The sequence below is a fragment of the Chaetodon trifascialis genome, chromosome 11 (assembly GCF_039877785.1).
Source record: "Chaetodon trifascialis isolate fChaTrf1 chromosome 11, fChaTrf1.hap1, whole genome shotgun sequence".
NCBI classification, from domain to species: domain Eukaryota; kingdom Metazoa; phylum Chordata; class Actinopteri; order Chaetodontiformes; family Chaetodontidae; genus Chaetodon; species Chaetodon trifascialis.
The window spans coordinates 15,791,846-15,804,258 of NC_092066.1; the positions used below are offsets into that span (position 1 = coordinate 15,791,846).

At 43.7% G+C, this 12,413-nt stretch overlaps 1 protein-coding gene across 3 annotated transcripts in view; it reads left to right on the forward strand.

Moving 5' to 3' along the window:
- Positions 1-12,413, forward strand: part of epha4b (eph receptor A4b) — an 86,166-nt gene that overhangs the window by 61,800 nt on the left and 11,953 nt on the right. For all 3 annotated transcript variants that reach the window (XM_070974943.1, XM_070974945.1, XM_070974946.1), the window contains exons 11-13: positions 3,794-3,861; positions 4,383-4,508; positions 4,877-5,062. In XM_070974943.1, coding sequence (XP_070831044.1) covers positions 3,794-3,861; positions 4,383-4,508; positions 4,877-5,062 — 380 coding nt within the window. The remainder of the gene's footprint in view (positions 1-3,793; positions 3,862-4,382; positions 4,509-4,876; positions 5,063-12,413) is intronic.

Below are 12,413 nucleotides of genomic sequence, written 5' to 3' on the forward strand. Positions count from 1 at the left end.
TGGAAGCTTGGTAGCAGAATGACAAATGGGTCTCGAGTGACAGAGTATTATATTAAAAAGTAAATTGATATGCAAATGTGAAGTGTGTGGCTTTGGAGGACAGGGATAGCCTGTTGTCCTCAGTCAAGTGGAACAGAGAGAGGCAGAGAGAAAGGTGAGGGCCCGGGTGTGATAGTGATATCGCAGTCCATTAACGTGGGTGTTTTTTGCGTGATTGGTGCAGGTGTGTGTACTTTAAATCTGCGTGACTACACAACTGTGTGTGCGTGAGTGCATGCGTGCGTGTGTTTGTATTTGTGGGGTAGCATTTACTGTATGAAACGGCGGAGTATAGTGCAATTGGATGGCAGCTAAATGGAACAATGATTCCTCCCACAGTGACAGATAGTGCTAACTTCACACTGCAGCACAGCAGCATAAAGAAGCAGCTCGTGGCAATGCAGGAGGACTACTGTATCTCATTATGAAGTCTGTTCCAGCTCAGGAGTCTATGAATGCTCATAGTGTGGCATCCCAATCAATAGTAGTCAACGAGCATCTACACAAGGCTACCCGGTGCCTATAACCACATTTTCTGCCATTTTGGGTAAATAATAAATAAAATCATAAAAGCAATTCCACTTCTAAGTTGTTTTGCTGAATACTTTTTGGAAATATGCATGCAGTAACCCGGATTACAAGTGCTGACGATTGTCAGAACAGGAAGTGTGACAGTTCTGCACCACTTTTGCACTGGCAACGTTTGGAAACATTAAAGCAACAATCTCCAGAATTTTCATTGAAATAATTTCAGTTGAATTAAATAAATAAATTAAGTCACTATCTATTGCCGAATGAGGGAACACAACAGTGATTGAGCCTATGGCCCATAATGAATTGCAATGTAATGCAACATTTATATATTTGCATTATTACGAACTGCGTGTCTGTGGCGACATTCCAGGGGAAAATGTTGTATTAAGTTAGTGCTAATGCAAACAGACCATGTCCAACCGTGGCAGCTTCACCTTAAAAGCATTTAACTGGTGGAACATGAGTTGACTTTCATGTCGAGACAGTCACGGGAAATGTGTTTGTCAGTCATCTTAGCAATTACCGCTGCCATTCATCAAAAATGCGCAGAACAACACTCATTTTCAGCATTTTTTGACAGCGCATCAGTTAATAGAATAAACTTGCACGGCCGTCCACGGACTCACGCTGTGTGCGACACAAAATCAGATGATGGTTACTCATGGAATGATAGAAAAAGGCCAATTATTGCCATAATATGTTTGTTAATGCATATTAGTTGTTCATAAACCTGTTTTTTAGGAAGCATGTTGTTTTCCAATGTGTTTTCTGTGATGTGCCTTAGAAGAGATTACACAAAGAAGGGGCTAATACATGATTAAATATTGCTTTAGCCAGCATCATAAGAAGTTGGTGACTCAAAGGGAATAGTTTTGATAGAGAGTGAGAAAAGTGGACCATTTACAACAAGCAGCTTAACTGTTCAAACATAACTGCAGATGGGAATAATGCATGTAGATGTGTGATTACCCTGTAACAGCAATTTGTTCTGTTGTTTTTGTATTACGGCCACATGTTACCACTTTCAAAAGTGACAACCCAATAAAAAATGTTAAAAAGATACCCGTGGCATCAGGAAAATGGCTTCCACATTGTCCTCCAGAGACTAGTTCCAGAGCCGTTCATAGATGAATTACAGGTCAGTTGTATTTACTCAAAGGCATTAAATAAAATATCTATTTCAAACACACAGAGACACAGCTGTTGGGGGAAAACAAAGCCACAGCCATGTCAGATTTTGTGCCATGTTTAAGACTGCAGCACTAATGATTCATGACACTTCTAACTGAAGAGGAGAAATGAGTCGCTCTGTAATTACTATGGAAATGTGTTCATTTCCCATCAGACACACACTCACATATGCAGCCATGCACCCGTGGAGACACACACTCGAACGCAGATACACATCCACCAGTGATGGAGAAGTGTTTTGAATGTGGGTTTTAGTGTTTTGCAGAACTACGTGTGTGTGTGTGTGTGGTTTTGTGTGCGCGGCCCCACGGGATTATCACAGTTGGAGCAGAGGTGTGACCCATGTCCCCATTCCCCATATGTTCTAAACACATGCCCCAGAGCGGTGTGTGTGTGTGAGAGTGTGTGTGTGAGAGTGTGTGTCAGGGGGGTAATGATAGTCCCTTGGTGTTTGACTGGCTTGAGCCCAGCTGATAACCAGGTGGGGCCCAACTCCCCTCTCAGAAGAACATTATGCCCCCTCCTCTTTATCCCCAAATACCAGCAACCAGTCTCTACCCATGTGTGTGTGTGTGTGTGTGTGTGTGCGTGCGGGTGTGTATTCCCAAGACAGTCTATTGATGTCTGGGTTATACCATGCATTCAGCTGTGTAAAATCAACACAAGGATTAAACACCAAATGACTGAGATTTACTGAGCATAGCGAGACCCCGTCTTTGTCTCTCATTCTTCGTCATAACCTTTTACTCTGTGTCACTTTCCACTCAGTATTCCTCTTATTTTTGTCCAACTTTTCCCATCTTCATGAAATCTTTGTTTTCGGCCTCACTTTCTCTCTGCTTCCTTAAGTCATGTACAGTATGTGCTGCTGATTCCCACTCTACTCTTGGCTCTGAGCCCAAATCAATTCGTCTTCGTGATGGACAGACATACTGACTGCTTGAAGCTTTTCCTGTGTGAGGGGAAAAGGGAGAGGAGGCCATGTAGTATTTCTGTTGTGCTTACTACCTCGTTATATGAAACTGCTGTTACGTTTTATGTTTTTTGTCCTGAAAATGTTTGTGCTGAATTTAAAAGAGCAGTAAATCTCAGAGACAGCGTTCTGGGTGATTAGGACTGTTAAACACTGTTTGAGGCTGCAGCTCAACAAAGTGGAAAGAAAATACAGCGACGCAAACACTCCCAACATCCCACAAAACACACAGACGCAGACACACACACACACACACACACACACACACACACACACACACACACACACACACACACACACAAGCAGCATCCCCCTGTGAGGTCTCTAACACAGAATAAGTTTAACACTTCCTCACAGCTGGACAGCAGGATGGAGTTGATCAATTTGTCAATACTCTGTCTTGATCGGTGGACTGACCCACGCCGCAGGGTGTGCGCATGTGTGCATGGGGGGTACTAAAAGAAAGGGCATAGATGTGTGTGTTTGTGTGTGTGACCCATGGTCATATTGAAGGCAGTGGTTAACAGCCAGAGGGGTCCATAAAGAGAGCTGTGCTTTATGCATAGATCTGCCTCCATAGGGATATCTATCACACACACACACACACACACACACACACACACACACACACACACACACACACACACACACACACACACACACACACACAATCATTCAATCAACCTCAGGCATACCAGCTTATAGGGAAGGGTGCAATTGACAGGAAGAAGCAATGAGAAAGAGGAAAAGAAACATTTTTTTTCCCACCAGCCTCGTCTGATACGGCGGAGTGGGTGTGTAGAGACAAAAGGAAATATCTAGTTGTTCATACAAACAGCTCTTGGCTGTGCACATTTTCCCTGGAAATATCATAGATTTAATACATCAAACACTTGTGTGCAATTGCACGTACACACTCAAGGGTTATCTCCCACTGACGTGCTATAAAGCTATACTGGTATATGTGTGGTCTATACGTATGTATGTATGTGTGTGTATATACAGTACACCGGTTTATACACAAGATCATAATCTAGCTGTGCATTTCTTTTTCAGGCACTGTGGATATATCAAAGCCAAGCAGGACCCTGATGAAGAGAAGATGCAGTTCCAGCATGGCCGAGGTAAAAATTGTGATGCAAGCAAACGCATTCAGCTTGTGGGGTACACCAGGAGTAAAAGTACTCTGAAGTGACAGTGTTTATTCATACACAACGATCATACATCGCTGAAACAGTTAGAGCTGCAGAACAGCGTGCAGCTACTGGACATAATTCTCCAACTTCGCAGCCGTCTCAGCTGAATAAACCACATTGTCCTGCACTTTCTTGCACAAATGTTTGTTGGCAAAGTGAGGCTCCTTATGGGTTCCTGTTAAAATGAGTCATTTTAACACCATTGCTACCAAAGCACTTATGTGTTTAATTATGTAATCATTTGTAATATCACTCAAACGGAGCGCCCACGCTCAAGCTCCCGCTTCAACACATATCCACGCTGCTGAAATGTCCAAGTAGGCATCAGGGTCAGCTGCTGGAGGAAACCATTTCCTGACAGCAATCAATACCCAATTAATACTATCAACTTTTTAAAACAAAAGTAATAACTAACTGGCTATATTTTACCATTTATCTTTTTTATCCAGTCAAGCTTCCAGGCAGCAGGACCTACATCCATCCTCACACCTATGAAGACCCCAACCAGGCTGTCAGGGACTTTGCCAAAGAGATCGATGCTTCCAATATTCGCATAGAGAGAGTCATCGGAGCGGGTGAGTTGGCAGTAAAACTGCAATTGACTATATTGATAGTTCAAAAAATACTAAATCTAACTTGATTGAATTCAAATGACTGAAACTAGGGCTGATGTATTGTATGGAGTCCTTTGAGCCATGTTTGCCTGCACAGACAATTTGCCTTATTTTTGCAGCTGTAAATTGTTGCACCTGTAACATGAAATAATTTTGGTTATAGAGAAAAAATCTGGATGCAATTTAGAGTCAGTATCAGATATTCTAAAACTTCTGAAAATACAGGCAAGAGGCTCAAATATCCAGATATCTATCCATCTGTGTTGTACTAGCTGGCAGCAAGTTTCATATAGTTTTATCGTGTCTTTTCTGGCTGTGTGTGTGCGTAGGAGAGTTTGGGGAGGTGTGCAGTGGTCGGCTGCGTGTTCAGGGAAAGAGGGAGATCTACGTGGCCATCAAGAGTCTGAAGGCAGGATACTCTGACAAACAGAGGAGGGACTTCCTGTCTGAGGCCTCCATCATGGGACAGTTCGACCATCCGAACATCATCAGGCTGGAGGGCGTCGTCACAAGATGTGAGTTGTTGCACACAAACTTTACTTCATCCTGCATGCGTGGGTGGATAACATGTTTGGTTGTTTGTGTAACCATACCTCTGACACACACCTGTGTGAGACACAGCGGAGCTGTTGGTGATGTAAATTGGAGGCGACCCTGGATCAGATAAAAGCTCCATTACCATGGTAACACATTGCTGACGCATGGCGGTGTGCATGTGAGTGGCGATTGTCCGCCTCTCAAGCGACCAGTTGTTTACTTCACGTGATTGTGTTAGGCAATTAGAGCGAGTGTGTGTGTTCGTAGACACAGGCCTGGTTCAACAAGATGGCTGATTTGTTATCGCTGGGCCTCGCTCTCTAAGTCCCACTCTCTCTCTGTCCGTGTATCCCCCTCTCGTCTCATATCCCCATCTCGCCCTCCTGCTCTCTCTCTCAGTCAGAGTCCATCTGATCTTCTCAGTCAATCGCTTTTTCTTTTGCTCTCCATCTCCCTCAGTCAATCACAGTCTGCTCTCCTGTCTCTCTCAGTCAAACATGGAGACATCAACATAATATTGATAATATGGATAATATTGAAAACATAAATTTTTCTCTCCGTTTTGGTCTTGCGACCGCACCGAAGTCACAGGCGCAACTAGCTCTGTAGCTTTGGCTGACAGTTTATCTGTTGCTGCAATCCCCCGTAGCTCTCTGCCTGACAGAACTGGAAGGAGCAGCCAGAACAACACAGAGGAAAGCCTATCCCCACCTTTAAGACCCTTTATGGAGTTACCTGAGCCAAATGTGTAGCTTCTCATAATTAGTGAAATGGTCCAACAATGGCAAGTGTGAAGCAGTCATGTGATCATAAGCAGAAAAGCCAACTGAACAAAGGTTCTTTCTTTTGTTCTTCCTTTTGTCTAAATGAAGCCAAAAATGTATTTATGAGTCCGACAATGTGTGATGTCGCGCAAGTCTGCGATATTCACGCTTTTTGAAAATGTCATCCAAATTGGATAAATCAAAAAACAGGGGCTGTGCGGCGGTGAAAGATAACTCTCTGTCACCTCAGTTCTGCTGATTTTGCAGTGCCTGATGGAACAGCTGAACTAGTTCGGCTGTGTTAAAACAAGTATAGGTCATCACAGAAATGAAGCCTTTTCCTCTTGTTCTGAAGTTCATTGCAGAAATGTTACAACACTAGCGTCGATGCAGGCACTTTTCAAAATTAGCCAGTTTCATGTCTCTTTCCCCTCTTGTTCACGTTCCTCAGTGCCACCGCTCGGTTCTTCCATGACACCTTGTCATGCAGATGTTTGTTAGAGATCAGCAGACAAGAAAAAGGAAAAGGGAGGCAGTCGCGACAAAGAAACAGAATTGTAAACACGCAGCACACAAATAAACCTCTGCTTTCCCCAGTCCCACCCCACCCACCCCACTCTCTGTCACACACACATACACAAAGATCATCAGTCCATCGCACACTGGTGCTCAGCGGCACTTAGGCCAACAATAAAAGAGCAAATGCATATGCATAGGCTTTTATCATGAATATTAATAATTCATAAAGTTAATTGGATGTGTTTTTTAGCCTCATGCATATTCAGCAGCTTGCATATTAAGAATGAGACCCCACTGCATGTCTTATTCATTTCCTCTTACTCTGTCATTCTTTCCATTTCTCTCTCGCTCATTGTCTACATAATGCTTGATGTGAGCTATGACCTGAGGTTAACAGGATTGGAGCAGTTTGTAGGACTGCAACAGCAACAAACTAAACAATCAGCTGTGGGTTTTTACTCTGACAGGCAGACGTGTAATTATGGCACTTTCTTTTCGCTGGCACACATGCTATTCTGATTTAAAGTACAAGAATAAATTCAAAAATTACTGCCAAATCTTTGGAGTTATTTGTGATGGGACAATAGTGCAGCTGACAGCGAAACAGCTACTGTAAGAAGCACAACTTTGGCTTGACAAGCAACTTACTTAAACATGATAAGGTGCTCTTTGCTGTGCTCCGTGAAATGTAAAAACATGTTTGCACATGTTTTTGCGGAGCGTGCATATAACGAGTGTCTACTTTTCCACACAGCTCTCTCTTCTCACCTCTCTTCACGGCACATTGGGAAGCTGACAGAGCCCCTCAGAAACAAATCTCACGAGCGGAGCAGTAATTTTACAGGTCACAGCCCAGGGTGTGTATGTGCAAGTGAAGGGGTGAGAGTTGAGACGGGTCAATAATTCCTTCAGGCCTTTTTCTCAAGCACCAGCTGGTCCCTTCACACCGCCCTCAGTCTAATCAGGCAGGCTGACCCTGACTGCTCTGGACTCAGGTGTGTTGGATTGGTTTGTGTAGGCATATGTTGCAGTAGAATCAGGAGCGCTGCAGGTTGGAGAAGTGCTTGGAGTAATGGCTGTTGTCATAGTACTGCTGTGGTAGAGGTAGTAGAGGTGTTGGCAGTAGTAGAAGTAACTGTGGTAGTATAAAGTAGCAGTTGTAATAATATTAATCAGTCGTAATGATAGTGTAGCAATAGATTCTTTAGAGCTTAAAAGAGTTGCATGATAGTGCTTTATTCATTGCTTCCAGGTCAACCAGATGTACAAAAGACACGTGCAAAATACTTTTCTAAATTTAATTCATAGTTATTTTCACATTTATCCTGTTAGTCCATAACATAATGTCAAATAAACGCAAAATACATCCAATGGCTGCTATTACCTTTTGTCCCAGAGTACCATTACTTCTGTAAACTACTATCCACTCTGTAGCTTAAAGACCTACAGTTAAAAGATGTTCAGTTTACTACCATATCATCTGCAAATTCCCACATTTGAGAAGCAGGAACTGGGGAATTCTTGTCTTTTTTGCTTGAAAAATTATTCCAACCAGACCAGTCAGTTCAGCTCTACAACATAAAGTACAGGAAAATGGTGCCTATTGCCAAGTATGTGGCTGTATTCAGATCAGTAAAATGTAAGGTTTGTAGTGTTATCTGCCATTCCCTCATCCTAATCTGGCTCTTTTCATGCAGTGCAGTTATCAAAATACTTAATAATTATGTCCACAGTGTACCAGTACAGGAAGCAGTAATGTTGGTAGTACGAGTGGTACTCTTGTTCCTGTTGATGTTGCAGAAAAAGTGCAATTGTAGATTTTGTTGCAGCAGTTATAATCATAGATATAGTCTTACAAGCATAGTAACACTGTCAGCATAACAGTAAAAGTATTATTAATAGGAGTGGCGGTCGGGATGGTGGCAGTTGTTTTAGTGCCAATAGTTGGAGTGGGATTTATTTTCACTTTACACAGTTGTATTTTGTATTGGGAATGTGCACAAGCCCCTATTTTGGCTCTCTGCAATTTCCTTTTTCATTCATTTCTGAGTGTGTGTGTGTGTGTGTGTGTGTGTGTGTGTGTGTGTGTGTGTGTGTGTGTGTGTGTGTGTGTATGTGTGTGTGTGTTCTCTCCCCTTAAAACCTCATAAGCCTTCAGCCCCTGCCGTGTGCCACTCTAATAACCTACTCTGCTGTCTGTCACCTGATTGTTGCTATTGTCATGCTAATTAGAGCGCCACATGGAGAAAAAGAGAAAAAAATAGATCTTTCTTTTCTCTATCTGGCTCTCGACACATCAGGAAAGTGCAGCAATCCCCCCCCCCCCCCCCCCCCTCCATCCCCTTATCTTCCCTTCATCTCCCCCGTCCCTCATTTTATCCATCCGTCCTTTATGTGTTTTACAATCGCTGCAACAATCGGCTCATTTGGAAAACCCTCAATTACCAAGCTCCATCTCATCTACCCACATCGCACACACACACGCACACACAGGCATACACACACATTAAAAAAGCTGCTCTACAAAGGTGCCGTTAAAACCGGCAAAACCATGCGTCTTTTTCCAGCAATCTTCTGTTTGAAGAAACTAATGATTAGTTTTAGCCGTGTGTCTTAGTGCGCTGAACAATAAGAGTTTCAGTGTTTCCTGTCAGAGTGTTTGAAATTATTCATGTTTTTAGTTACGTGTGCAGATCTCGAGATTGGACTGCCGAGACAAATGAGGAAGAGGAGAAACAGGAGGGGAATGTAGAGAAAAGGTGACGAAGGGTGCGAGACGGAGGGGTGGCGGAGGCGGATGGATGAGATAGGATACAAGAGCGAGGAAATGAGAGAGGATGGGGCTTGAGAACAAATGAGGGTGATGGGGGGAAAGATGTGCGAAGAGATGTGAGGAAAAGGGGTGAGCAGACGCGAGGAGAGATGGTGAGGAGACAAACGTGAGGAAATGAGTGGAGATGAGAAAGTGAAGAGAGGGGAGGAGAGGTGAAGAGAGGAGTGGAGATAAGGTTATTGAGTTTCTGTCCGTTTCTCTGCACCCCTGCACTCTCACATGGAGCTTCCCAGAACAGAGATCTGTCCTGTGTTAAAAGCATTGTATCACTTAGTTCAGACCCTTAACATTAATCAATACAGCAGTTATTTCATTTTCTCGTTTGTACCTTGGGCAGTCTCATCCAATAATGCGGTAATGTGGCCCACCAGCGCACGCACACAGATAGACACTCATAATGTCATTGCCCAGATGTATACAGACTCTATCACTCTCATTTACACTCACACCAGCACATACAGAACCAGCCTCTAATTCAGCAGATTTGCTGTACATACGTTGTCTCTATCACTTTCATACACACACACACTCATACGAGGCCTGAACGACCATCCTGGCGAGAGCAGAAACAACACTTTCTACTTTCACTTAATGAAGAGCTGTGAAGAAACGCAAACTCTCTCTCTGATCCATTCCATAACACTCCACCTGGCAGAACATCAATACCCAATCCACACACACAGATCCATACACTGGGAGTTGTTTTTAGCTCAGTAAACGGCTGTGTTAGTTCTGAAGGTGATGAAAGGCAATAGATTCAAATGAATACGAACGTGATTAGTTAATTATGTGCTTTCAGGAGGAAATTGAGGAGTGCTCGCAAATGTTTGCCGGAGAGGAGCTCCACGATGCGCTGGAGAGGCTCCTTCCTGTCAGTCTGTGTGTGTGTGTGTGTGCGTTTGAAATGTAGATGGCATGCGATGAAGTCGCAACAAGAAGTGAAAGAGATTCATTGAATGGTCGAGTGTGTTGTGTGTGGTGTGTTGCTCTGTGTGTGTGTGTGTGTGTGTGTGTGTGTGTGTGTGTGTGTGTGTGTGTGTGTGTGTGTGTGTGCGTGTGCGTGTGTGTTTGCGCTGGCACCTGACAAAGAGAGGGAACGAGCTAATGTACAGCGAGAGCGCGTGTGGTCGGTTTTATTGGTAACCTCTGTTATCTCTCAGAGGTGCAGGGATAATTCTGTATGGCAGATGTCCAGATGATGGCTAATGATACAGTACTGTAGCAGAGTGTGTGTGTGTGTGTGTACACGCAAGTTCACGTGGCCCTCTAAGCCGAGACAACAGGATGAATGTGTTTCATTGTGCTTCTCTCTTGACCGCATCTCACACTGTGGGGCTCAAGGTAATATTCTCCTTCACCGGTAACATACGTGGGTTCAAACACACAATTGGTTTTCAGAGGTTTAGGGCTCTTTTCCATTTCATGGCTGTCGATTTTGTAGAATATGACATTCGGATGTGCATATGTCTGTCAGCTCTGTATGGACAGACATGGACACACACAGAATAACATACATGCATTCAAATTCACAGGGTTTATAATCGGAGACACACTAAAGCACATGCTCACAAACAAACACACATGCACACACGAAGGTGGAGGCCTTGAAGAGTGAGACCTCCTCTCAGTCAGGATCAATCACATTAACTGTTTTATCTGTTGCTGTGTAAAACACACACACACACAGAGCACACACTTCTGATCAGAGATGAAATCAGGCGGTCATCATTGTGCCACTCCCTCCCCACTTGCCATGCCCTGAAACCAGCTCTGTCTCTCTCTCTCTCTCACACACACACACACACACACACACACACACACACACACACACACACAGCAACACACCACACACACAGAGCAACACACCACACACACAGAGCAACACACCACACACACAGAGCAACACACCACACACAACACAGGCCCATGTGGAGATAAATGTGACCAGCAGTCCTCACCCCCAGCAGAAGAAAATCCAATTCTCTTTCACTTTTATCCCTGAGACTAATGTTACTGTCAAAGAAGACACCACCGCCAGAGACCAGGCGACTCTTTTGTGTGTGTGTGTGTGTGTGTGTGTGTGTGTGTGTGTGTGTGTGTGTGTGTGTGTGTGTGTGTGTGTGTGTGTGTGTGTTGGCTGCAGTGAGATAGTGAATTCATTTAAGGTGATGTATTGCTGTCTTTACCTACAATCTCACTGTAGGCCTCAGTGGTGTTGTTCCTGCCTTTCCATGACAAGCTTTTGACCCCTCCTTGCCTGTCCCTCCTCCTCTTCTTTCCTTGTCTGTCCTTCCTCCTCTTCTTTCCTTGCCTGTCCTTCCTCCTCTTCTTTCCTTTCCTTCCCTCCTCCTCTTCTTTCGTTTGCTCTTCCTCTTCTTTCCTCTTCCTCTTCCGATCTATCTTTCTTTCTCGCCTTTTAACCCTTTGTCTCTTCAGTCCAATTTATATTTTCCTTTACTGTCCTCAATCTTTTATGTTTATTTTCCATGAAGTTCTTTATCTGTTGAACTTTTCTTTTCAATTTAAAGTCTTAATTCAATTGAACATTATTAGCATTTTGATCAAAAAACATGTCAGATTTAGTGACTTGAGTAAATAATATATTCAGCAAACGCATAAAAAGCAGTGATGAAAGAAGTGAGAGAACTAATTACTAATAACAGCTAAGAAATACTCACAATCACTGATTTTTGGAGGTGGTTTGGGGGATTTTTAGAAATGAAACCATTTCTCCTCTTTCCCTACTTTTCATTCTTTAAGAAAACAGATGACTCTCTGTTGTCTTCACTCCTTGAGTTTCTCTCCCCCTCCCCGTGCTGCCTTTATCTCTCCCCCAGGTTTTTTCCCAACATCTCTGAGGTCTGATTGGGGAAATGTGACCTATTCATCACAACTGACATAGTCTGTATTTACAAGCCATGCACACACACACACACACACACACACACACACACACACACACACACACACACACACACACACACACACACACACACACACCATCGTTTGTACTGCACGTTGCGCGTTTGTGATTGGCAAAGCTCAGCTGTAGGAGGCGATGCCTTGGGAGAAGGGACAACTGCTGTTTGTGGTGTGTGAGTGTGTGTGTGTGTGCGATCACAGGTACTTTGTTAATCATTTGTAAGCCCCACCAGATGCCATGCAGGGGACCATAGTTCGTGGGGCCTGTCAGTCAACCAACCCTTCATCACA